The 27,654-nt window shown below is 37.7% G+C and overlaps 1 protein-coding gene and 1 long non-coding RNA gene across 2 annotated transcripts; one reads left to right on the top strand and one right to left on the bottom strand.

Annotated features, from left to right (window-relative positions):
- Positions 1-553: 553 nt before the first annotated feature.
- On the bottom strand, positions 554-8,688 carry LOC123644620. The gene is made up of 4 exons (XR_006737190.1): positions 8,570-8,688; positions 6,652-6,751; positions 1,746-1,822; positions 554-712 (listed from the first exon to the last, which is right to left on the bottom strand). It is a non-coding gene; the product is annotated as an uncharacterized LOC123644620 (long non-coding RNA).
- Positions 8,640-27,654, top strand: PEX2 (peroxisomal biogenesis factor 2). Its single transcript, XM_045560832.1, has 3 exons — positions 8,640-8,915; positions 24,355-24,462; positions 26,387-27,654. The coding sequence occupies exon 3, from the start codon at positions 26,404-26,406 to the stop codon at positions 27,319-27,321; it is 918 nt and encodes a 305-aa protein (XP_045416788.1). The 5' UTR covers positions 8,640-8,915; positions 24,355-24,462; positions 26,387-26,403; the 3' UTR covers positions 27,322-27,654.

Here is a 27,654-nt window from a genome sequence, read left to right on the forward strand (position 1 = left end):
GTGGAACCGGAGGACATTATGTTAACTGGCACAGGCACAGAACAAATATCACATGTTCTCACTCACATGTACAGTTAGAGGGAATAAGTTCTAGTGTTTGATAGCATACTAGGGTGCCAATAGCTAACAATAATTTATTGTATATTTCAAAATAGCTACAAGAAAAGATTAGGAATGTTTCCAAAACAAAGAAATGATAAATGTTTAAGATAATGGATATCCTAATTACCCTGATTTGATTGTTACACATCATATGCATGTATCAAATTATCACACATACCCCATAAATATGTACAGTATGTATCAATAAAAAATTAAAAAATAAGTCATGTCCATAATAAATAGCATTTACCTTAGTATTAGCTATCTATGTCTACATAACAAATTATCCCAAACTCAGTGACTTTGAAAAACATTTACCATCTCTCAAGTACTATGGTCAGAAATCAGAGTATGACTTACAGGGTCCTCTGGCTCAGGATCTCTCATGAAGCTGCAATCAAGGTATCCACTGAGCTTCAGCCATTTCAAGGCTAAACTTGGGAAGGATTCGCTTCAGAATTCACGCTCTGGTTGTGGCAGGATTCAGTTCCTCACAAGCTGTTAGCTGTTGGTTTATGGGCCTCTGTTCCCTTCTGGATGTTAGCCAGACTCCATCCTCAGTTTTTTGACATGTACCTCTCTCTACGGCAATTTGCCACACTGCAGCTTGCTTCACCAACGTAAGCAAGTAATAAGGCAAGAGAGAGAGTATAAGCAAGAAAAAGGTCAGAGTTTTTTGGAACCTAACCTCAGAAATGGTCTCCTATTACTATTTTTTCTTTTTTTATTATTATTTCAGCATATTGTGGGGGTACAAAAGTTTAGGTTACGTATATTTCCCTTACCCACCCCCCCAGTCAGAGCTTCAAACGTGTCCATCCCCTAGATGGTGCGCATCGCACTCATTATGTATGTATACAGACTGTCTTCATTGGAAGAGTCACTAGGTCAAGTTCACATTCAAAGGTGGAGATTATGCAAGGATGTGATGAATACTATGTGGTAGGGATCATCATTGAGGGTCATCTTAGAAGGCTGCCCACCACACCTCATAAAGCTATTGTAGAAATTAAAGGAGATTACTGTATCTGAAGCTTATTGTAGAGTACCTTGCCCATAGCAGACATTGAACAAATATGAGTTTATTCTCCCCTCCTTCCTAGAATAAAAGTCTTTGGAGACAAAGACATTCGTCAGCGAGGCTTGCAGTACTTTAGCACTCTGCTAAGCAGACTTGGCTCTCATCAACCATGGGAGGAATAAATGATACTGATACTATTGTTAATGATTTAGCTAATATTACCTTCATTTTCAGAAGGTATAACCTATGTACCTTTCAGTAGTGACTTATTTACATTGCAGGAGTGGGGCAGGCAGAATAATGGTCCCGCAAAGACTTCCATACACCAACCCCCAGAACTTGTGAATAAATAACTTTACATGGCAAAAGCGACTTTCCAGATGTAATTAAGGACCTTGTAATGGGTAGATTGACATGAACCATCCAGTGGGCCGAATCTTATCACAAGAATCTTTAAAAGCAGAGAACAATTCTTGGCTATAGTCAGAGAAGGACATGTGACTATAGCAGAATGATTAGAGAAATGCAACATTGCTGGCTTTGAAGATGGAGAAGGGGGCCACGAGCAAATGACTGCAGATAGCCTCTAGAAGATGGAAAAGGCAAGAAAATAGACTCTAACCTAGAGTCTCCAGAAAAGAACACAGCCCTGCTGATAACTTGATCTTAGGCTGGCGAGATCAACATTGGACTTCTGACCTATGGAACAATAAGAAAATAAATTAATGTTGTTTTAAGCAATTAAGTTTGTGGTAATTTGTTACAATAACAATAGAAAAATAATAAACAGATAAGATATATAAGTTTCTCATGACAGGGATCACACACAAGCACTCTCTAAATATTTAAGGAATACATATGATCATTGTATAATGTAAGATATTAAAAATCATGTAGAGTACAAAATCTATAGTTCAAAAACACCATTACAAAACCAAGGGCTATTTTTTTAATCATTGTATTACAAGATCATTACGTATCATCAAAAGCAATGAGGATATAAACTATTACATTTTTATTTAACAAATGCTTGTAGAACATTTACTATGTGGTAAACCCTGTTATACTGTCTAAAGCTATAGACATTTTATAAATATTACTCACTTAGTTCTGTTACCTTACTATTATCATCCCTCTTCTATGGAAAAAGAACAGACACAGGGTTAATGAGCTTTCCCAAGAATGCATAGTTTGTGAGTGGTAGAGCCAGAATTCAAACTCAGGCACTCTGGCTCCAGAGTCCATGCTTTTAACCACCAGTTATGCTCCTTCTAAAATCATAACTGAATTATATATAATAATCATATATATCCACAATAAATTGCTTGCCATTTTTTAGACTTAAGGGGACTAGAAAATTGTATATATTCTGGATTATTTTTCCCAATTCATTCCTTCAACAATTATTTACCAAGTACCTCCCATGCCATAGGCACAGAGGAAAGGAGAAATAAATACAACAATGAGCCTCCCCTTAAAGAGTTCACAGATTAGTGACAACAGATAGATATTGACAAAATAATGTAATAATTTTTATTATGACAAAACAATATAATATAAATTCATTCAAACAAAACCATCTCTTATGACCCTATTTTCAATGACCTCATGATTTAGAAGGGAAGACAAGTATTTAAATAAACAATTGCGGGATACCTTAAATGCTACAGTAGAAGCATGTAACTGGTGCCAAGAAGCACAGAAAAGCAATAATATTATTACTCAGGAACTGGCAGAGGTTGGTTTGAAAGGTTTGAAGGAGAGTGCATGTGGAGTTTTGTGTCTTAGAAAGATCATTCTAGGCTGGGTGCAGTGGCTCACGCCTGTAATCTTAACAATCTGGGAGGCCAAGCTGGGAGAATTGCTTGAGCTCAGGAGTTCAAGACCAGCCTGAACAAGAGTGAGACACCATCTCTACTAAAAATAGAAAAATTAGCTGGGGGTGTCGCATGCGCATCTGCAGTCCCAGCTACTGAGGAGGCTGAGGCAAGCGAATTGCTTGAGTCCAGGAGTTTGAGGTTGCTGTGAGCTACAATGACATCATTGCACTCTACCCAGGGTGACAGAGTGAGACTCTGTTTCAGAAAAAAAAAGAAAGAAAGAAAGATCATTCTAACAAGCAGGGAAGAGAACAAGCCTGAAGGGCAGTTAGGCTGGAGGCCAACAATTTGTTACGAGATGACTCAAAGTGCAGGGATAACAAGGGATTGAATTAAGGGAATGGCAGCAAAGATTATTATTAATAGAAGAGAGGGAGAGTTTTGGAGTGGTAATTGAAGACATGATAGCCAGGGACCCAGGACATGCCACTGCCCTTCGCAAATATACATGGGCCTCCCTCAAGGAATAATAACAGCAAATGAGAACAATGAGATGTTTGAATTGATGGCTGTGTAAATAGTAGGCAGAGGGATGGCAGGAGAGAATATTTGGAGTGTGTCAAAAGTCCTGGTGCCTTTCTAGAAAGTTTGGACATTAAGTTGGGACAACTAGAGTCCTGAAAAAGTTTTTAAAGTGCATGATCAAATAACACTGAAGGTTAACACTCACTGCTAGAAAGATAGAGGCTAGACTGGAGTGAGGAGAAATCAGAGGCTGAGAAAGAAGATAGCATTTGGTGGTGTATTAAAAGGAAAGTCTAGGCTGGGCGCAGTGGCTCACGCCTGTAATCCTAGCACTCTGGGAGGCCGAGGCGGGTGGATTGCTCGAGGTCAGGAGTTCGAGACCAGCCTGAATGAGACCCCATCTCTACTAAAGATAGAAATAAATTATCTGGACAACTAAAAAATATATATAGAAAAAATTAGCCGGGCATGGTGGCACATGCCTGTAGTCCCAGCTACTCGGGAGGCTGAGGCAGTAGGATTGTTTGAGCCCAGGAGTTTGAGGTTGCTGTGAGCTAGGCTGACGCCACGGCACTCACTCTAGCCTGGGTAACAGAGTGAGACTCTGTCTCAAAAAAAAAATAAAAGTCTAAATTTAAACTTTTAGTTTTTATTTCCCAAACAGAATGTGAATATAACTAAAGGAAACATTTCCCTTTATAATAAATACTGTTTTTAAAAGTTGAATTGTCACCAATAATTATACCTAGCAATAGCTTACTACAGTTATGTACCACATACCAACACAATGATGAACTGTGTATTCAGTGGTGGTCCCATAAGTTTAAAATATTGCATTTTTACTGCACCTTTTCTGTTTAGACATGTTTAGATACACAAATACCATTGTGTTACCATTGCCTACACTATTCAGTACAGTAACATGCTGTACAGGTTTATAGCCTAGGAGCAATAGGCTCTACTATATAGCCTAGATAGATGTGTAGTAGAGCCTACGCAAAATTTAGGTTTGTGTAAGTACACTCTGTGATGTTCACATAATAGTGAAATCATCTAATGCATTTCTCAGAATCCATCTCTTTTGTTAAGTGCTGCATGACTGTTTGGGAGCACTATTCTAAGAATCTTACATATAGTATGCATTTAATCCTCAAGTGTTAATAATATTAGTTCAGTTTATTATTGATGGAGTAAAGTAACTTGTCCAGAGTCACCCAGTAACTACTGGGCAGAATTTGAATCCAGACAATGTGATGTGATGCCAGATCCTAAATTCATAGCCATTACATCACTAACATGTGTTTAGTAAATTCATATATTCAGAAATTATCTTTATTAAGTTGAGGTTCAGAGCATGCACAGGCTCTGGAACCAGACCATCTAGGTTCCAAACCTCACTGCACCATGTAATGGCTGTAAGTTACTCTGCTTTCTGTATCCTATCTGTAAGTGGGAGTAATAGTATTTGCTCTAGGGGTAGTTCTGAAGTTTAACGTGTGAATGCAGTAAAAGGGCTCAGAATAGTGCCTGGAACATTCAATAAAATTTATCTGTCATTAGCAACAGTCATATTATTCAAACATACAGTATTGAGAATACTGGTAAGAAATACTGAATATACTGCATGGCCCCAACTGAGACCTGTGGTAGGCAGAATAAGGGCTCCTAAAGATGTCCATGCCCTAATCCTTGGAACTTTGCAGATGTAATTAAAATATGGACCTTGAGATAGACTGATTCAACCTAATCAAATAAGTTCTTAAAAGGCTATACTTGGAGACAGAACAACGGAAGAAGAGGAAGGAGAGATTAGAAGGATGAGAGGGTCTCGATCCACCATTGCTGGTTTTGAAGGTGGAGGAAGAGGGCCACAACCAAGAAACATGGGTGGCCTCTAGAAGCTGGGAACATCCCTCAGCTAACAGCCAGCAAGAAAACAGAGACGTCAATTCTGTAACAGCATTGTATAATTTGGCCAAAAACCTGAATGGACAAAAAACCAGATTCTTCCCTTAAGCTTCCGGAAAGGAACACAGGCCTGTGGACACCTTGATTTTAGACTGTTGAGACCCATGTTGGACTTATGACCTACAGACTGTAAGATAATAAATTGGTGTTTTGAGCTGCTACCTTGGTGATAATTTGTTACAGCAGCAGTAGTAAAATAACATAAGACCTATGTTTAACTTTTTCCTAAAAGACTCAAATATATTGATTTAAGTACTATGTAATACACTCAAATAAATTTAACTTCGTAAAGTCAGCAATTTTAAACTATATTAGGGGCATAAATCAATGTCTTCTTTACATTTCTATTATTAAATTCTTAGAAACTAAAAATTGCTAAAAGGCTAAAAGAGGATATAAAATGCTACTATAAATTTTTTTTCATCTTTTCTTTATGTTTAAAAGTAAAGAAATATTTGATTTTAATTTTTCTCCTTTAGGTTCTCATAGTTATGAATGAATTAACTGATTTTTTTGTTAATATTTCTTAAGCCCACAGCTAAGTCCTAACAAAGACTTTTAACATGTCAGCAGGAATATATAAATTCTAGATTTAAAACACCCAGTGTGTTGAATTTACAGAGGTAAGCATTTACTGAAAGGCAAAATACACTTGCCTTGCTTATTATTAATATCTACTTACTCACTGTCTCTGACTTGATACGCATTAGCTCCCAGAAAGCAAGGGCCATGTCTGTCTTCTGTCTTCACGTTTTATCAACACTGCCTAGCAATACTCCTGACCCCCAGCAAGCTTTTGTTAAATAAATGAATGAAAAATAAATATATTGTAAAGCAAGTATTAAAAAAAAACTGGAAATAAAACTTCCCTGAAACCTCAACTCACTAGATCACTGGAAAACCAAAGAAGCATACTGTATCTAGAAATTGATCATTAAAATACAGAATTTATTTTAAACATATTTGACAGAATCTTAAATGTTACAACTGTTTCCCTGTATTCTCAATCAGGTTTGTCAAACATAATTCATATTTCTTGATAACTTGGTACCTTTATTATTTTCAATACTGTGATGTTCATGTGACAGACATAAGGCTCCACAAGTTAGAACTTGCTTTCTGAAAATGTCCTCTACATTGGTCTTTTTTTGGGGGGGGGGTCCTTTTTCCCCCTCCCATAAAAATTAAGTGAAGCACACTACGTCTGTAGGTTACCTGAGAAGCGCAAGATGGCTGCCTTCTTTCACAATTGCTAAATGAAAGTTTTGCTCTTCAGAGATTTTCTTACTCTCTAGAACAGCAGTATCCAATGGAACTATAATGGGAACAACACGTAATTTTAAATTTTCCAAAACATTCTCATTTAAACATGTAATCGATATAAAATCAATGAAATATTTTATTCTTTTTTTTCATACCATGCCTTAGAAATCTGGTGCATGTTTTACATTTAGAGCAGACCTCAATTCAAGACTAGCTACATTTCAAATGGCCGGTGGCTACTTTATTGGACAGATACAGCTCTAGAAAAATCTCCTCCTGTTCCTACGAGAATTACATGCCCTATCAATTTGTAGCTCCTACTCTATATCCTTTGTGCTGTTGCTTCACATGGTGGGAAGGATTTTCTTTCACTAAACAAGATAACATCCTCTGCTGGGTGTTCCTTGTGTTTAGCATTTATCAATTTAGCATTCCTTGTGTTTTCCATTCAATAGTGAGTGTGGAACAGGTGTGGTGGCTCACGCCTGTAATCCTAGCACTCTGGGAGGCTGAGGCAGGAGGATTGCTAAAGGTCTCAAGGTCAGGAGTCCGAGACCAGCCTGAGCAAGAGCGAGACCCCGTCTCTACTAAAAAAAAAAAAAAATAGAAAGAAATTAGCTGGACAACTAAAAATATATAGAAAAAATTAGCCGGGCATGGTGGCACATGCCTGTAGTCCCAGCTACTCAGGAGGCTGAGGCAGGAGGGTTGCTTGAGCCCAGGAGTTTGAGGTTGCTGTGAGCTAGACTGACGCCACTGCGCTCTAGCCCGGGCAACAGAGCGAGATCCTGTCTGAAAAAAAAAAAAAAAAAAAAAAAGATAACATCCTTCTGCTCCTCCTTAGGTCCATTTTTTCCCAAGATCTCTTTAACGTACAGAAGGAAACATTCCAGGTGCATGTTAAACTGTACATCTTTAACGTAAAAACGACTTTGGACAGTATTAGAATTCATCAATAAATTTTCTTTTATATTAACCATAATGTTTCATATTATGAGCTTAACAACTCTGTTCCACAAGGCAATTTCTGTAATAAAAATACAAGGCAAAAAAATTCTCTCATACTTCCACAGGATAAGCTTTCCAAAATCTAACAATAGAGCTGCTGTAGGACGAAGTGTTCTTGGCACGGGGATGGGGTGGTGGGGTGGTGGAGTCTAGAGTGGAGGCAAGAACTAAAAACTTTAAAACCTACTATGTTCAGGAGTCTTGAACTACCTGACTTCATTCAGACCTGAAAACCAACCCGCTGGACAGACATTGGTATTCACACCACACAGTGAGAAGACAGTGGCCATTCTCAATTGCCTGGGGGGCGCTCTTCCCGGAAATTCTGACTCCATTCCGCAGGAGTGGGCGACCTGGCCGCCCGCGTTCCGAAGAGTTACCGGGAAGACTCGACGCGCCTCTGGGGCGGGAAGCCTGCGGCCAGGCGCGCGCTGCCTGGAAGGTGAGAGCGCATCTAGCCAGCTCTACGGGGCCTCTGGGAGGCGGCTTTGCAGGGCGGACGACTGACTGGACCAGCTACCCGCCTTCCGGAGCATGCAGAGGTCAGTAGGCTTTGCACCAGCGCACGCTGGCCCTGGCGGAGGCAAGTCTCCACGCCCCGCACAGCGGCCCCAGGCTCCACGCCGCCGTCCCGCCCGAGGGCTCCCTCCCCACCAGGCCATCCTGCAGCCGGCCTTCCCCAGAAGGCGAACGAGGAGCCCCAGAGGTGCGGAGACGTCCCACTGCCACCCGGCGGCGCTTGTCCGGCAGCCCACTGTGGCGTGCTCCGGTAGAAAAAGCCCTGCCCCTCGAGAGCCCCCGCTTCCCCTCGGCCCCTTGACACCGCAGCCTCTCCTCTAGCGGCCCCTGACCCAGGGCTGACCGGTTCGTGACTCTCCTGCCAATCAGAGACGGATTTCCTCCGAGCGGCCAGCCGACCAATCACCGCGCGAGGGTGTCCTCTTCGGCTCTTCGGCCCTTCGGTCCTTCGGCTCGTGGGCGTTCGCTGTTGCTGGGCCCTCCCGGGCCTTCCGCAGAGCGCTAAAGCGTAGTTCTCGTTGGTGAAATTTCCCCAGTTTTTTTCAGCCACTTCCGGGTCCTGCGTCGCTCCGGAAGCCCGCGAGTTCCGGAAAGCCGGGTAGCTCGGCTTCTGCTAGGAAAAGCCAAGCTTTCCAGGGAATGTTTCAGAAAAAGTTACGTGGAGCGTGGGCGTTTCGCAGACTCCTAAGGTCAGTGTCTGCCCTCAAGAGCCGAGTGCAAACGTGAGGTCTTGCTTGTGGCCGGGAGGTCGTGGAGTTCCATGACCTTGTGATTGTCGGCCTTTGCTCGAGTTTCCCTGTCTGTTGGCTTCTCGCCTTCCTGGGAGAGGCAGATCAAAGTCTCTTTCTCGGGAAAGGCAAGGAGGCAAGCTTAAACTCCTAAAAATAGTCTTCGGATAGCGCCATTGAAAATTAACGAACACACAGCTAGATTTGCTCTGCATTCCACGCAGGGACTCTCTGAAGACAAACTGAATTTATTTTCTCGCACTTTGCGGTCATGAAGTGATTTACCCCTTATAAACGGCTGTATTAGGAATCATTCGGGATCCAGGCTTTACTTAATATTTGAAAGTTCACGTAAAGTGCTGTATTCGGTCCAAAAAATATTCAGTATGCCTAAGTTTCCAACGTTATGGAACGCGCATTCATTTAAAAGCTCTTTGGTTTTCTTATGGGGGAAGAGATACGGAGTTTTTTCCTTAAAAATTGGTTGTGATAAGTTAATTGTGTTCCACATTGACTTCGGATAAGAAATCTGAGAACGTGAGAATCATTAACATTTTTCTTCTGGGTCCTTAAAAATCGTGTGTTTGTTTATTAAGTACCGTTTTCCAAACATCCAACATTTAGTGAAAGGCCTTTGCACAAAATGAGACAAATTGTTGAACGTTCAATTCTATTCTAACACTTTATGTATTCTGTGGTGCCCCTTAAATTTAGTTGCAAGCAATTAAGGACACTGAGGCTCCCTGCACACCACGGTTTGTAGTCTAAACAACTTCTCCTGTGTTACCATTTAAGCTGAACAGAATGATGGGGTGGCTGACTTTTCTTTTTCTCGTTTTTTCTTTTAACTTCTCTGATCTTGCCCGTATTATCAATTACATGTATCCAGAAGGATTAGAGTTGAATGATCTTAAGGGAAAAAGAGATTTGAAAGAGAGAATTATTTACAAAATCTTTTTTCTTAAATTAAGAAAAGTAGCAGAACATCTGAGACTAGACTAAATCAAGAGAGTTGGGTTCTAGTCCTGACTCTGGTTTTATTTTGACCAACTTATCTCCTTGGCCTTATTCTCCTCATTTTTAGGAATTAGTGGTAGCACTCAATCTGTAGTTTTAAAACTGTTCCAGAGAAGAACTTGTAGAAATTTTCTGGAGCCCTGCAGGGGAGAGACAAAACAAGCTGACTCTCTGCTGTGTTCTAAGGAGACCAGCTATTTATGTGTTCTGCTTGAATAGCAGGGTTCCTGTTAAGATTTAAGTTCATATCTTAGACTAGATCTTCCTTTCCTTCTAGCATTAAAATTCTGTTCCTTAGAATGATTATTTATATTTAATATGCATTTATATGATTATTACAGATTTTTAAAGTTATATTCACAGTTAATTTATTCTGAAAGTTACAAAACATGTCTATATTTAATCTTATTTGTTTTATTGATACAAGTTTGAAATTTATTTTTTGTTTATGATCAGAATCATAATTTGTTATTTTGCTCTCTTCTCCGTATCCTTTTATTTTAGCCATAAAAGGTTTGCTTATATTTAATGTTCGTAATAATCCTTGCCATGAGGAGGGCAAGTACTTTCCGTTTTACATATTCAGTAGCTGAACCTTAAAGATATTAGCTGGCTTGCCCATTTCCACGTTGCTAGTAAAGTTCTGAGTCCTAGCCCCATGTTTTCCTCACAGCATCAAGTAATTTTAAAGTTTCTTTCCCTTTTGCACACCATCCACGTGTGCAGGTTCTTATAGCACAAAGAAAATGTATGCATATGCACAATCTTTATTTCTGGCCAAAAGTTTTACTCTGAGTCACTTCATTTTTTTCCTCATGATGATCTAGGTTGGACAGCTTAGAAGCAAATTGAATTTTACCTTTATTTCTTTCTTGTGAAGTGAGAGCGGTTTCCAAATATTCCCTGTCCTTCTTCCAATCCTTTGGAATGTACAGGAAATATCCGGAGAAAAGCCCTGAATTGCACCATTTGGCCCTTGTCTATAATCTTCGCACTGCTCTTTTAAGCTAAGCCCTGTGGTTTCTTTCCGTGGAAGTGGAGACCAGGAGGAGGATATCTAGTATCCTCTGCCCTTCCCAGTGTGGGCTATTATTAATCTTCTTCCGAACATATTTCCATGAATACAACAAAAATACACTTTTCTATATTGCTTTTTACTCTATTCAATATATTTTCTTTTTATCAGAGCTCTCCCTTCTTACCTGCCTGTCAGTAAAGTGAGATAAAATTCCACACGAGTTTTCTTTCTTCTTACTATTTGAACAAAAGTTGAGCACTCTAGAGTAACTCTGTTTTGATCATGCCTAACCACTCCCTTTTAGTGTTAGATGGATGAGTTGGCATTGCCTCTACCTTATATGTAATATGTGATCATAATAAATGAATGTTCACACTTCATCTTTTCACCCACATATTCTGTTTGTTCAGATTTAACATACAGTCCCTTTGGATTGTCCTTTAACCACATGTATAGAGACAGGGAGAGGGAATGTAGATGAGATGCATCCCAGGCCACAAGAGCAACTTTACTACATGCCTTTAATTTCTTTTCCCATCTGCAGTCCTGAGAACTTGACTGGCAGTCTGGTCTTCTGAATGATCTTGAAGGGGATAAACATTTATCTTGAGTTCTGCAGGATTAAACTGTATCCAAATTTACCAAATATCCATTCTACTAACTTTATTTTGTGTGTTCTGCAATTTTTCTTACCAGAAATTTACTAATTGCCAGCTTAGTTAGGTCATTAATTTTCTCAAGCCTTAATTTTTGTCTTCTTAAAATGGAGATGATAATACTGTACTTACTGTGTTGTGAGGATTAAATGAGATTTAAAAAAGGTAAAGAAAATATATAGTGCCTTGCATGTAATATGTAGCACATGGTATTTCCTCCTATTCCATTGCTAATGCCTCTTTGTTCCTTTGGGGAAATTAGCACATTCTCTTGTGCCATAAAATACGAAATTGTGTGTTCCAATAATTTTCAAGTCATTTTGAATTCTCTTCTTAAGCAACTAGATTCTAAAGCCCTTTTCTAAATTTATAGAGTATTTAAAGATCTAGTTGCTTCGTATGTTTTCATGTGGCTCTTGCTTGTTCATCCCTGGATTTGAATTTTTGCTAAAGTTTATGCCTGTACTCTTAGTACTTAGCCTGTTAAAAATAGCTCCATCTGCATGTCCTGTGGTACCATCCTAAAGTGTTTATGTTTAATTTTTAGGCCCATCACCATCTTATCAGTATAGGACACAAGTTCAGGGCATGGCTCTGCCACTTCAAGCCATGTGATTTTATACGAGTCAGCTAATCTCTCTGTGCCCCAGTTTCTTTGTTTTAGAACAGGAATAATAATAAAAAAAAAAAACTATTAATATTGTAAGGATTGAAAATGATCTGATATTTAGTTTTGTACATGGCAATTAGCTATAATAGTTACTGGTGAGCACTCAATAACTGGTAAGTAGTATGTATTTACTATGGTTGTAGACTAAGAAATTCCTTGGATTTGTCTTCCTTAATGTTTCCGTATTACTCTCTATGAAAACTGTCTCTGTTTCATGTGTTCTCTAGCAGCCTTTTCCAAACTCATGCGCAATATTACCATTTCTGTAGTTAGAAATAGCTGTTACTTATTTTTTTCCTGCTCCATTCAAGGTTTCCTAAAATGGTTCCTATAAGGATTCTAGTTGAGGTTGACATTTTACATTTGCTTTAAAAAAAAAAAAAAAAGAAATGTTAGCCAGTGAAGAGTATAGTTAGGTAAAATGAATTGTTTGGAGTCTCATAGTCTGTTAGTGAACCTGGGCTACAGAAATAATTAAAGGCAGTGTAACTTCTTTTCCCAGTATTCACTCAAACGTCTCTTTATTTTCACAATATGCCTTCTCTCTTGAAGATTCAGAGGTGTCAGCTTTCTAAAGAAAAAAAAAGTATGAGTGCTATACTGTTCTCTTAAAAATATATTTGTAAAGCTAGGTTAAGGTATTGGAAATTATTTTTTAAGATTTAAGGAAAGTATTTTGTGTTAGTTTTAGATATCTGAGTAAATATACTGTAAATGAGATTAGTAAGGCACTCAATTAATTGTGTAAGAATAAGTATAGTCTTGAAATTGTTGTATTTGATTTATGTTGAATTCTCTCCTCTTTTTTTTTTTTTTCTTTTTTTTTGAGAGTGAGTCTTGCTTTATTGTCCTGGATAGAGTACTATGGTGTCATCTTAGCTCACTGCAACCTCAAACTATTGGACTCAAGGGATCCTCTTGCCTCAGCCTCCCAAGTAGCTAGGACTACAGGTACACACCAGAACACCCAGCTAATTTTTCTACTTTTAGGGTCTCGCTCTTGCTTAGGCTGGTCTTGAACTCTGGAGCTCAAGCAATCCACCTGCCTCAGCCTCCCAGAGTGCTAGGATTACAGGCATGAACTGTACCTGGCCCCTCCTCTCTTGAAATGAAAAAAAAAAAAAAATCCCTTTTTGCTAGGACGAGTTACTTATCACTGTTCATCTTTTTAAGAAATTTGTCCTACTTTGAAGTTTATCTTTCAGATGTATTTTAGAAATGTTTTGTCATGTACCCACTAGCACCCCAAAAAGAAAAATCCTATTTGGATTTTGATGAGGATTCCATTGAAGTTAAGAATAATTCAGAAGTCTAGTGTCCATAACACAATTTTAAAATTTCCTATATTTTGGACATACCCAAATGGGTATGATTGGGATTTATCACATGAGATGTCTTTAAACTATTGAAACTTATTTTATATATGATGAAAGAGAGGAATAAAAGAGTAGTGACAAGTCACTTAGCAAGTCTGTGGCAGAAGTGGGATTTGAACTTACAATTGTTGATTCTAGGCCTATTCATGGTGCCAGAGGTCACAGCGTTCTAATAGGTTTCAGCCATAGCTTTTTCTCTTTTGCCCATGTTTGAAATGTGTTCTGGGAATCGGTGTCCTGTTAAATCCATCTGTGGTGCATGTCCCATTTATTAGTATTGATTTCAATACAATGGACAGTAAATCTATCCGACTACACAAAGGAATTAAAATAGTAGGATGTAGGTTCAAAACTTAAGATCTTCAGTCATAGAATTTTATTCATATAACCTCATAACATGAAATGTTAGTTTAACATTTTTAAAAAGGGAAAAAATAAATATATGGTCTGATTCACTTTGATTATTAGAACACTTAATGTGGCAGTGACATTGTCATTCTAAAAATTAGTTGATTTTTATGGAGCTGAAAAAGGATAGGCTGGCAGGGAGTGTGTAAGTGAATGTGCTTGCTTAGAGATTACTTGGGAATCACATGTTTCTGCTGACAAAGTTTACAGGACTGTAAATTTAAATGTAGAATTTTTGTAGGCAGTGTGCATTGACAAATATGCCTAATGGTAATACATCTAGTACTGAGAGTCTCGGAACAGGTCAATAATAATGTGTATATTGATAGCAGCGATGGAGGAGATGTTACTTGGTATTATAGCTAAAATCCATGTTATCCCCTTAATCATAATTACATTAATATTGACAAGCCTTGACAATACCCACATTATTATTGATAGATTTCTGTCAATAACATGTTTTTAAAGAAAATATATTCATTCATAATTTGTACTATACTCAATAAAAGCTCTAAAGTACATCCTGAAAAATTCCTCCTTCCTCAGTGAGATACAGTCATTTGTTTTGGTTTTGGAACGTGATATAGGTGACAAAGGTTTTATTTTGGGGAATGAAAAACAAAAGGAAAGCATGAGTTATTTAAGGGATAAGGTTATATGTTGCTGCTCTTAGTAAATGAATTTTCAGGGTTTTTTTTTTTTCTGTGAAAGAAAAGCAGTGTGACATGTTTAGTGATAAAATGTCAGCAGGAGACCTTTTTAATAGTTTTTAGTGCGAGATCATTTTGTCTTAAACATATTTATGTGACAAGTTAATCACAGTAACCCTAGTAGATGTTATACTTTTTATCTGGTCTTGATTTTGCCTTAAGCGTCTTTTTCACATGTCTTTAACCTAGTAGAATCCTTCACTAAACACTAAGATTATTTAGTGCCAGTTGTATTTTTAATTACTTATTTTTATATGTCTCTTTGTATGGCCAATAAATGTTTCCCCCGGGTTAGCCTTTTAGAATCTTAAAGTTAGTAGAGTTTGGGAAGTGAGGGGTGGTAGGATTATGTATTAAAAGGTAGAATAGGAAAAAGCAGCATTGTCCGTTTTTGGCATTTTGGAAAAATCAATTTGAATTAAATTTAGTGGTGTTTGTTTCAATTCAAAACAATCCCAACTTTTTTTTTAAAGAACATTAGCTTGTGTTTTTTTAACTATTCCAAATTGAGCCTACATTTATGAAACTAAATACTAATCTGTAAGAACTAATAATACAGAGATTGTTAAAGCTTACTTAAATTCTTGAAAGTAAAGTAGAAATATACTGACCAATTGTTGGGCATGGGTATTGGCAATTAAGTTTAACAGAAGTTAGGAAAGTACTGGTTTACCAAAAAGCATTGGGGATTTTTTATCAGAAAATGTGAGGATAATATAATCTCCCTTTTGATTTCCACAGTTCTTAATAAGTTAAATTACTTTGAATTTTCCGGAACGTTGTTAGCATCTTAGTTAGGCCCCTGAATTGTTGGAGGAATCCTAACTGGTCTCCCAAAATGGCAGTTTTCCTTCTCTTCAGTTTTATTGAACTCGGCCATCAGATTAATCTTTTAAAATGTATGTATTGTTATATGTCTTCTCTTCAGTGATTATTCATGCCTACAGAATCAACACAATTTCCTTAACACAGGTTCTTTTTACAGTGTTGCCGCTTCAACCAGTCTCTCCTGCAAGCCTGCTCTGCTCTAGCCGCAGCAGATGGCTTGTCTGTCTGTTTCCAGATAACAGATGCAAACACACTGATGGGGGTTTAATAACCAAGGATGCTGAAATGCATCCCCATAGTGTCCCAGGTAGACCATGGCCAGGAGCTTGCACATTTCTGTACTTTTTGCACAACCTGTTCCCTTGCCCTAAATACTGTTATCCTCTTTTCTGCCTGGGAAGTATTGTGATCCCTTATAGTGTTTTCACATTTTGGGATCTGTTCTGTGCTTCCATACATCAATGGCCAGTCCTGATTACGGTAACACCCTATTTCTTTAAATACACTTGAATAAAAGGACGTTAACTGACAGTTAAATATTTCAGTTGAATTCCTGGTACCTAGAAGAATGCCTGGTATTTGGTAGGCATTCTCAATAAATATTGGTTACATTGAGTAACTATTTGTCAGAGAATTAGAATTCACTAAAACACAAACTGCTTACTTTGTATTGAGAATAGTTTCATGTGATTTAAAGGCATTTATGACATTTTTCTGTGCTTCATACCTATCATAACAATCTTACTGTACTGCAGTGGAGGGGAGAATGTTCCTTAACTGACTAATTGAACTTCTGGTTATTTTGATTTCATCAGTTTCTTCTACTCCTAGTCTACCCTTCTCTAAGGCCAGTATTCTAGAATAATTGTACCTGCCAGGAGGAGAAGTTGGGAGTGGGGAAGAGGAGGAACTAAATGTAGTTTGCTGGTGGTGAACCCAAGTTTGAATGCCTGTCTTAGACTTCCTGTACTGTGCCCTGTGCAGCAAAGCACCCTCGAGTCAGATATTATCAGTGTGCATTCCTAAAGTTTCTTTACTTCAAAAGATAACAGGCACAACCAAGCTGTTAGGGGTTAAATAATCACGGGGGCAGGTCATGCTGGAACCCATCTCCATTCTCTCAGAATCCCCGCTGTATCATCTCCTTTCTGACGTGATACAAGTTAAGGGTACAGTGAGTTCCACTCAGCCTTGCCTCTGCCCTCTCCTACGGAGCCCCTCCCACATGCACACATAATGATAACATCATGTTCACCTTTTAACTGCCACAATTAATGGTGTAGTCAGTATTTCCTGGAAAAAATTCCTTTTGATACAGGTTGATTGAGGCATTAGTATGAGTAATAATGAAGATTTCAGTCTTTTGAAATGAAATTTGCCAAAATCAACTTGGAGTCTTTTTCTTTTTATGCATATCCCTAGCCAAAGCAGCAATAATGTAATAATAATACTTTACAGTTTCCAAACCACTTTCATAACAATATCTGGTTTAATCTCAACAACTTTGTGAGGTAGCTGTTATTTCCAGGTTTTAGAAGAAGAGTCTGAGGCTAATGAATTTTTTAAGATGACATAGCAGGTAAGTGACAGAGCCGGAACTTGAGCCCAGGCCTGTTTGATTTTAAGTCTGCTTTTTCCACTCTGTCACAGTTGCCTGAAGAAGAATGTAGAACATAGGAGAGGTATTCCACTTTAATAACTATGATGTGTAGTGGACAGTGTCTGTTCTATGTTTACAACTAAAAGAAATCACAAAAATGATTAAAATGTTGGAAAATAAAGCCTAAAACAAAAAAATGGAGAAACAAATTATTCATCTGGAGGAGCAAAGGCTGAAGAGCAGTTTAATTGTAGTCTTTTGGTCTATTAAAGAGTATTATGTATGGAGGAGAGCAAGCCCAGCTGTTCCTAATCTACACTGAGGCCAGGCCTGGGGAGAAAAAGAGAAAAGAAAAAAATATTAAACTATAACAGAAGGAATAAGAGAGAATTTTTGATAATAAGTATTGTTAAATATTGGATCGGTTAAAGACTGTGTTAAGTCTCCTTTTCTGGCAGTCATTAAAAATTCCTATTTTTACAAAATGTTTTCAAGTCTGATTCCTCTAGATGGGGATTTGAAATAGCTGATCATTCTGAGAAACCACTCTCTCTGACCGTTTCTCACTAAATATCACTAAGGAACTTGAGGAAAAGATACAGTCATGTATGCATTCTGAGAATAGCATAGTTAGGTGATTTTTGTCCTTGTGTGAACATCAGAGTGTACTTAAACAAACCTAGATGGTATAACTTACTACACACCTAGGCCATATGGTATAGCCTGTTGCTCCTAGGCTACAAACCTGTACAACATGTTCCTGTACTTGATATTGTGGGCAACTGTAACACAATGGTATTTGTGATCTAAATATATCTAAACATAGAAAAGGTACAGTAAAAATATGGCATAAAAGGTTTAAAATTGTACACCTGTATAGGGCACTTGCCATCAGTGGAGCTCGCAAGACTGGAAGTTGCTCTGCATGAGTCAGAGTGAGTGATGAGTGAATGTGGAGGCCTTTACTGTACACAGACTTAAGCACTGTACACTTAGGCTACCTTAAATTTATTAAAAATTAATTGCACGACATTACAAGGGATACAAAGTCACTCAGTAATAGGAATTTTTCAGTACCATTATAATCTTAAGGGACCACCATCGGATGTGCGGTCTGTTGTTGACCAAAATTTCATTATATGATGCATACCCTTTCTCACTATCCAGTTCATCTAAATGCTCTCACATGATATTCAGCTAGTACCAATGCATTGCATGTAAGTTCTACAAACATTTATTTAGTAGCTACTATGAGCCTATCTTTGTGATAAATTCTAGAACTATAAAATTAGTAAGATTCATTAGCCACAATCTGGAACTGTTGTGACTCTAGTATTTAAAGATACATATATTGGCATAACTGAACCTCTAAGGCAAGCCAAATATTTTATCTGGTACTCAACTAAAAAAATAACAATTCATCCAGTCCAATACTAGGGGAAGGAATAGGAAGGATATTGATAGTGTTGGCTTTACATTGGTATCCAGTATGGTTAGAGCTTTTCAAAAGCAATTTGACAATCAGAGAGTTTCCCTTATTTTGCTGACGACAGCATATGAAATCTGTGGAAGATGCAGAGTTGGAGATACTATAACAGTAGAAGAGTTACATATACCATATTCCCACACATCCGGAGTGATGGTAGAACTTGGCCTGAGGAAAACTAAGTTAGGTATCAAAGTCATTTTGTATGTGGCAGGTCTTTGAGAAATAAGTGTAAGCACTTTCCCTTTTCCCTCTACTGGCTTATATTGAAGTTAGGAAAAGAAAGTGTACTTACGTGACTGGAATTATAGCACACATGATTGAGGGCTCCAGTGGCACAGACAGTTAACTGTTAGGGTTAAAAATGGTAATACTCAGTGGGAACTGGGAATAGTTAAGTTTTCAGAGAGAATGTTGAAGTAGAGTTGGAATGTGAAGGCAGATAGCTTAGGGCAGTGGAAATAGCTGGTAAGCAAGTGTTTTAGGTACATGAGAAAAGGCACAGAGGCAGGACTGAAAGATGGTCTGTAATTAAAGGATTCATTAGGGAATAGTGGGTTATACAGTTGCAGAGACGGAGACAGGCTTGGGCTAGATTAGGTCTAAGAACTTTGTACTTTATCCCAGGGGTAATAATGAAGTAAGAAAAAGGTGATTTGGTAAGTGTGGGAAAATAATTTTGCAGATTCGGGGTAGATTTGAGGTTTAATGTTTTAGGGATTTTTTTTAAATTACATAAATGGTTAAGTTAATTAGAAAAAATCTGTTAACTGCAGAAAAAATCTTATTCATTGATTTGTGTGTGTGAAAATTTGAAATTCTTTTCTGTTGAGATAGTTTTAAAATTTTATGTGTTGCATTTGAGAACTTTCAATACTATCTATACACCCTTGTTATTGTCCTGGTTGTCTGTTTATTTGCCTGCCTCTTTTTCTAGACTTTGGTTGGAATTCTTAAATGAGAGCCAGGACATGTCTTCTCTGCATGTCAAGCACCTAGTATGGCTAGAATATACTGATACTCATAGAATTTGTGGAATGAATGAATGGTCTCAAATTTCACAAAGACTACTTAATAAATGAAAGACAAACCTCGAGTCAGTGAAAGATTTGTAATAGCCTCTGTAGATATAGGGATGAGAACTAACCAGAAATGGTTTGCAGGGCTGGCATGTAGCATCGAGCTATATGGGTGATATGCAAAAATAAATGATGACTTTTGCTTTGCAGTAGAGTGGCCTAGTAGTTTTCAACATCATTAGGGAGTTTGTTAGAAATGTACGTTTTTGGGTCCCACTCCATACCTACTGAATCAGATTCTGGAGATTAGGCCCAGCAACCTGATAAGTATAGGCACACCTTATTTTATTGTGCTTCCCTTTATTGAGCTTCACAAATACTGTTTTTGTTTGTTTGTTTATTTGTTTTTAACAAATTGAAGGTTTATTTCAACCATGAGTCAAACAATTCTATCAGTACAATTTTTCCAAGAGTGTGTGCTCACTTCATGTCTCTGTGTGACATTTTGGTAATTCTTGCAGTATTTTAAACTTTTTTTATTATTATTATTATATTTTTAATGATAATCTGTGTGTAGTGATCTTTCATGTTAGTATTGCAACTGTTTTGGAGTGCGAAAAACTGCACCCATATAAGACAGCAAACTTAATCAGTACATATTGTTTGTATTCTGACTGCTCCACCAACCGGCCATTCTCTTGTCTCTCTTCCTCTCCTTGGGCCTCCCTATTCCTGAGAAACAACAATATTGAAATTAGGCCAATTAATAACTCTACAGTGGCCTCTGAAAGTATTCAAGTGAAAGGAAGACTCACACATCTCTCACTTTAAATCAGAATCTGGAAATGATTAAGCTTAGGAAGGTATGTTCAAAGCCAAGATAGGCCAAAAGCTAGACCTCTTGTGCCAAACAGAGAGCCAGATTGTGAATGCAAAGGAAAAGTTCTTGAAGAAAATTGTTACTCCAGTGAACACATGAATGATAAGAAAGTGAAAACAGCCTGTTGCTCATGTGTAGAAAGTTTTAGTAGTCTGGATAGAAGATCAAACTACTAGCCACAGGATTCCCTTAAGCCAAGGCCTAATACAGAGCAAGCCCTTAATACTCTTCAATTCCGTGAAGGCAGAGAGAGACGAAGAAACTCCAGAAGAAATGTTTGAAGTTAGCAGAGGTTGCTTTGTAAGGTTTAAGGAAAGAAGCCATCTCTGTAATGTATAAGTGCAAGGTGAAACAGTAAGTGCTAATGTAGAAGCTGCAGTGGGTTATTCAGAAGCTCTAGCTAAGATAATTGATAAACTAAATAACAGTTTGTCAGTGTAGACAAAAGAGCCTTCTATTGGAAAAAGATGCCATCTAGGGCTTTCATAGTGAAACAGAAGAAGTAAATGCCTGGGTTCAAAGTTTCAAGGAACAAGCTGACTCTCCTGTTAGGGGCTAATACAGCTGGTGTCTTTAGGTTGAAGCCAGTGGTCATTTACCATTCAGAACATCCTAGAGCCCTTAAGAATTGTGCTAAATATACTCTGCCTTTGCTTTACAAAGGGAAAAACAAAGCCTAGATGTCAGCACATATGTTTACAGAATGATTTACTGAATATTTTAAGCCCATTGTTGAGATCTCAGAAAAAAAAAGATTCCTTTCAAAATATTACTGCTCATTGACAATATATCTAGTCAACCAAGAGCTCAGATTGAGATTTACAAAGAGATCCATGTTTTCATGCCTGCTAGCATAAGGATTCACCATTCTAGATGACATTAAGAATATTGGTGATCCATAGGAACAGGTCAAAATATCAACACGAACAGATTTTTGGGAGAAGTTGATTCTAGCCCTCATAGATGACTTTGAGGTATTCAGAACTTCAGTGGAAGAACTAACTGCAGACATGGTAGAAATAACAAGAGAACTATTAATGGAATTAAAAGTGGACCTTGAAGATTTGACTGAATTGCTACAATATCATGGTAAAACTTGAATAGATGAAGATTGCTTGTGGATGAGCAAGTAAAGTGGTTTCTTAAGATGAAATCTTCTCCTGGTAAAGATGCTGTGATAATTGTTGAAATCACAACAACTGATTTAGAATATTACATAAACTTAGTTGTTAAAGTAGTGGCAGGGTTTGAGAGGATTGACTCTCAATTTTGAAAGTAGTTCTGTGGGTAAAATGCTATCCAGCAGCATCATATGCTACAGAAAAATCTTTTATGAGAGGAGTAGTCAATGAATGTGGCAGACCTCATTGTCTTATTTTAAGAAATTGCCACAGCTACCCCAGCCTTCAGCAACCATGACCCTGATGAGTCAGTGGCCATCAACATTGAGTCAAGACTCTCCACCAGCAAAAAGATTACTCACTGAAGGCTCATGTGATCATTAGCATTTTTAGCAATAAAGTATTTTTAATTCAAGTATGTACATTTTTAGACATAATGCTGTTGCACACTTAATGTACTACAGTATAATATAAACATAATTTTCTTATGCACTGGGAGCAATATTTGTGTGACTCACTTTGTTACAACATTTACTTTATTGCAATGATGTGGAACCTAATCCGCAATACCTCTGAGGTATGCCTGTGTTTTTAAGTGATTCTGATAAACTCTTCAGTTTGAAAACTGCTAAGGTTAGAGGAACAGTGAGACCACAGGACTGTGATGCTGAAGACCACAGCATAGAATGATTGAAACCCTAAAGATACATAGATATATGTATGATATGTATCTTATCTATGATAAAGATACATATATCTATGTATCTATCAATAGAAAACTATGAGAATAAGATTATGTTGTTACAAAGAAAGTTGAATGTGTTATAGACAGGATCTACCTATCTTGTTTAAATTACTGCCTTCCTGATTTTAGCATTTAAGTAGATAAAGTGTATTTAAAACAGATTAATAAGTCTTATTAGAGGGGCATCAGACTTCTAACATCTCTCCCACATTTTCTCTCCCATGTTCATATAACTGCCTACTGAACTTTTCCACTTAGATGTCTCATAGGAGCCTCAAATCTCTAAAATTACATGTATTTTTTTTTCTTCAAACCTATATTGCCTCATGTATTTCCTGTTTCAGAGAACTATATCACTATCACTCTATTACTTAAGTCAGTTATTCTAGCCTTATTTCTCATCAAGTAATATCAATTCTACCACCTCGTAGCTTTCAAAGATACCTTTTTCTCTCCGTGCCCACTGATACTTTTCTAATCTCACTAGATCATTTTAACAACCTCTTAACTGGTGTCTATTCCTCCAGTCTTTCTCTCAGCCTCTAACTCGGGATGGCCAGAACAAGCAGTCTAAAATGCAAATCTGATTAGTTCTTTGTTTACAACTGTTAAGTGGCTCCCCATTCCCTTCTTGATAAAACATAGCTTCCTCAACTTGCCTTTTAGGGCCTTTGTGATCTGTTTCCTGCTTTCCTTTCTAGCCTTATTTCTTGTCTGGGCACCTCCAGCCCTTGGCACATGCTACCTCCCTCAACTTGGAATATTTTTACCTTTCTTTATCAGGATAACACTGCTAATCCATCAGGTGGCTGCTTAGAATAGTGCCTCTCCCTGGAAGCCTTCTCTGACCTTGTGAAGCATACTTGTAAGCACAGTGCCCTGAATTTCCCCTTGCATATCACTTATCACATCTTATTGCAATTGCCCATTTATTTCATATAGCACACCCTTACTTTCCTCCCCCTTCTTCCCCAGTAGATTATAGGCTCCACAAGTGTTGAGACTGTGTCTCTTGTACCATTATATCCCTGGCTCTAACACATTGATTGGTAAATAACAGATGCACAACAAACATGTTGAAATAAGTAACACTCAGTATTCTGGATATGGTAATTTGAAATAGTTTTACAAGTTAATGGATGGGAATTTAAATTTTCTAACCTTCACACATCTCACACTTTCATCCTGTTCATTTATCCATTCATTTAGTACTTGTGGAATGCCTTCTGTGTACCAGAAACTGCGATAGTTGCTATGAGTCAACAGTAATAAGACTCAAATGATCTTTACAACAGTGCTTATCCTCTAGTGGAGGAAATAGACAATTAAAAAGTAGTTTATATACAGTACATAGAGAGCAACTCAGAAAAACATAGAATGCTCAGGGAACAACTAGAAGAGGGACAGCTAACCAAATTTGGAGAGTCAGGAGGAAGTGTTGTCTGAGCCAGTATTTAAAAATTTAGTATGAGTTTTTCAGTTAAAGAATGAGAACATGATGTTTCATGCTAAGGGAACAGATAGTAAAGTCCACTGGTGAACAAAAGAAGGTGGCACTTTATGACTAAATAATGATGTTTTAAGAAGGAAAGCAAGCTGGGAATAGGTTTGGGGAGGTTTGTGTTTTAGAATGACTGCAGTGTGGGGATGCACTGAAGGAGGCAAAAGGTAGATAGACCAATTAGATACAGTCTTGGGGAGAAAGGAGAGCAGCCAGAATTTAGGAAGAGACTTGTGGGGGGATAGAGAGTGGTAAATGAAGTAGAAAAATATTTTGAACAAAGAAACAACAGTCCTTGGCAATGGATTAGATTAGTAGTGAGAAAAGGGAACTTTCTTTCTAACCCTCTTCTTTCTTTTCTGTAGCTCCTGACAAATATGAGGCAAAGATTTCACAGAACTTGCAGTAAAAATTCCCACTGCCATAGCCGTAGACCGTCAAGTCTTAGGGAAGCAGCAGGAAGGGGGAAAAAGGTAAGATCTCCCCAGAAGGTGGCTGACATTTATGGGTGAGAAGCATTCCCGTCATATATTTGGTTTGAGAGGAAAATAGTAGTAAATAACCTGACTCCGTGGGCATTTTCATTTCCTCTACTTGAAAGTGATGAACATGTAGCCCTCTGCCACTGAGTCATCTAGGATCCATGGGTAATTTTAAAACTTCCCTCTTGAAAACATCTTCTATTTTCAAAAGATATTCCCAATTTCAAGAAGTACAAGTTTATTTTAGGATGCACTTTTCAGTCCTTTTACCTTGTAGCACATTACGTTTAACATCTTTTTAGTAAAAATCTTGAAGTAATAGAATTTGAAAGAAATTTGAAGGTCATTTTCTCTCTAGCTCTTTGTTTTGTAAGTGAAGAGCCAAGGTAGAGATCAGGTGAAAGGACTTGCCAAGATCACCTGGCCAGCTGGTGGCAGTGAGCAGGATCCATGCCTCGCTCTGTTAGTGTGTTGTGCCTTTCGAAGGTCTAGAGATGATGATCAAACTTGGTGTGGTTTTGAGGGCCCATTATGTATACATGGTGAAATGACTGCCACAACCAAATTAACTAACACATTGATCACCACCCATAGTTACTTACCCTGTATGTGTGTGGTCGGGGGAGCGGCTAGTGGAGGGGTCAGGACACCTAAGATCTACTCTGTTAGCAAATTCCAAATAAAAAGTTAACTGTACTCACCATGCTATACATTAGCTCCCCAGAACTTATACCTGAAATTTGTACCCTTTGACTAATATCTCTCTACTTCTACTACATCCACATCCCATAGCAACCACTGTTGTAGTCCCTGCTTCTGTGAGTTCAACTTTTTTAGATTCCACATATAACTGAGATCATACAGAAGGCCCATTTTAGAAACAAAAATTTAAGCACGATATTTGGCCATAGGTTGGCTTTGCCTGTTCATTAATAACAGTTAAAGTATCTAAACTGGTCTGTATAGTCAACTATAGCAATGACTGGGTGCTTTAACTGCATGACCTTGCATATAATAAGCATTTAATAAATGTATATTGGTCATACCTAGCTAACCATTAATCAGCTTGTTATGTTTCATTTAAAATTTTTTCCTTAAGCAGCTGTTTGCTTCCTTAGTATATTTATGAAATTATTGTAGGACAAATTTTTATATCATAGTTTTTTTTTCCTGGAGTACTGTATGATATGTACATTTTTAGTAGCTTAATGATGGCATTTCTGCATTCTTGTTGCTTCATGCTAATATTTAGTAGTATTTATTTTCTGCAATAGTGTGATAGAATAATAAATGTATATTGTTCATTTATTTTTCTTTGTAACTTCCTTTATAAATATAAAATTTATTTGAGAAAGATTAAGTGACTTGTTGAAAAATATACCTTTGGAGTCAATAGAAGTGCTGGAAATTAAACTGAGGTCTTGACTTAACCATCTACTGCAATGTTCTATATTGTTCATTATATTTATTAGGTTCATATATTTCTCCATTAGTCATGTTATTATTCGGCCTCATTACTGTTAGCTTCAGGATTTTAATATCTCCTTGCTAGAATATTTGATCAAGGAATGTTACTTAATAGTATTTTTGTGGAAATAGGGTAATGGGGATTTGCGTGTTTTTTAATGTTTATTTGTTTAGTTGTTATTCCTTTTATGAGGAGGGCCAAGAATAAAAAAAGAAAAACAAATAGAAAAGAAAAAGTGGGGGGAGAAAGGAAGGAAAAAGAGGAGAGAGAGAAAGAAGTTCCAAGTAAGAAGCAGTTGTTCACTGTACTATTTACAGACTACTGAAAGGCCCATTTTCTTATGTGTCCTGTGTAATCTGTGTATCACAATTTTCACAGTGTAAGTTGAGGAGGTAGTACAAAGATTGCAACTGTTTGATGATATTCCTTAATTGTATTTTTTCCTAGAAACCTTCAGAGAAGACATGGCTCCCAGAAAAGACAATACGAAGAGTACAAACAGAGTGCTAAGAATAAGTCAGTTGGATGCACTTGAACTAAATAAGGCCCTGGAGCAGCTGGTTTGGTCCCAGTTTACTCAGTGCTTTCATGGATTTAAGCCAGGCCTATTAACCTGCTTTGAACCAGAGGTGAAAGCATTCTTGTGGCTTTTCTTGTGGAGATTCACCATCTACTCCAAAAATGCCACTGTGGGACAGTCAGTTTTGAATATTCGGTACAAAAACGATTTTTCCTCTAACCTGAGATATCAGCCACCGAGTAAAAATCAAAAGATCTGGTATGCTGTTTGTACAATTGGTGGGAGGTGGTTAGAAGAGCGATGCTATGATTTGTTTCGAAACCATCGTTTAGCATCATTTGGGAAAGTCAAGCAGTGTGTGAATTTTGTGGTTGGACTTTTGAAATTAGGTGATTTGATTAATTTTTTGATTTTCCTTCAAAGAGGAAAGTTTGCAACTTTGACAGAACGTCTCCTAGGCATTCGTTCTGTATTTTGTAAGCCTCAAAATATACGTGAAGTTGGCTTTGAGTATATGAATAGGGAACTTCTCTGGCATGGTTTTGCTGAGTTTCTGATTTTTCTCTTACCACTTATCAATATCCAGAAGTTGAAAGCCAAGTTATCTTCATGGTGTATCCCTCTCACTGGTGCTCCTAATAGTGATGATACATTAGCCACCAGTGGCAAAGAATGTGCTCTATGTGGAGAATGGCCCACCATGCCTCACACCATAGGATGCCAGCATATCTTCTGTTACTACTGTGTTAAGAGTAGTTTCTTATTTGACATGTACTTCGCTTGTCCTAAGTGTGGCACAGAGGTACACAGTCTGCAGCCACTGAAATCAGGGATTGAAATGTCAGAAGTGAATGCTCTTTAGAAACTAAAATTGTTTCCTCTAAGGGAAAATATGTTTAAGTCATTAATATTGGTCATCCTAAGTGTACCATTTAGGTATCCTTTGTAAGGCATGTGCTTTCAGCCACTGTCTTCTGTTCCTTTCCAGGCATGACTAAATTCTAATCACTGGAAACCACACCATTCTAAATATATTATGTAAATGTTAATGTATTATGTTTTTTAAATCATAGCATTAAATTTTTAATGTCAAGAATAATGGACACCTTTTATCAGATGACTAAGAATGATCCTTCATTTTGCGACTTCCTAGACAAAGGTTGGACTCTAAAGATAAAGATTTAGGAGACTATGG

Source organism: Lemur catta, chromosome 9 (assembly GCF_020740605.2).
Source record: "Lemur catta isolate mLemCat1 chromosome 9, mLemCat1.pri, whole genome shotgun sequence".
In the NCBI taxonomy this organism is placed as follows: Eukaryota; Metazoa; Chordata; class Mammalia; order Primates; family Lemuridae; genus Lemur; species Lemur catta.

Coding starts and splice junctions, on each gene's coding strand:
- PEX2 (XM_045560832.1), top strand. CDS start 26,404: ATGGCTCCCAGAAAAGACAATACGAAGAGTACAAACAGAGTGCTAAGA.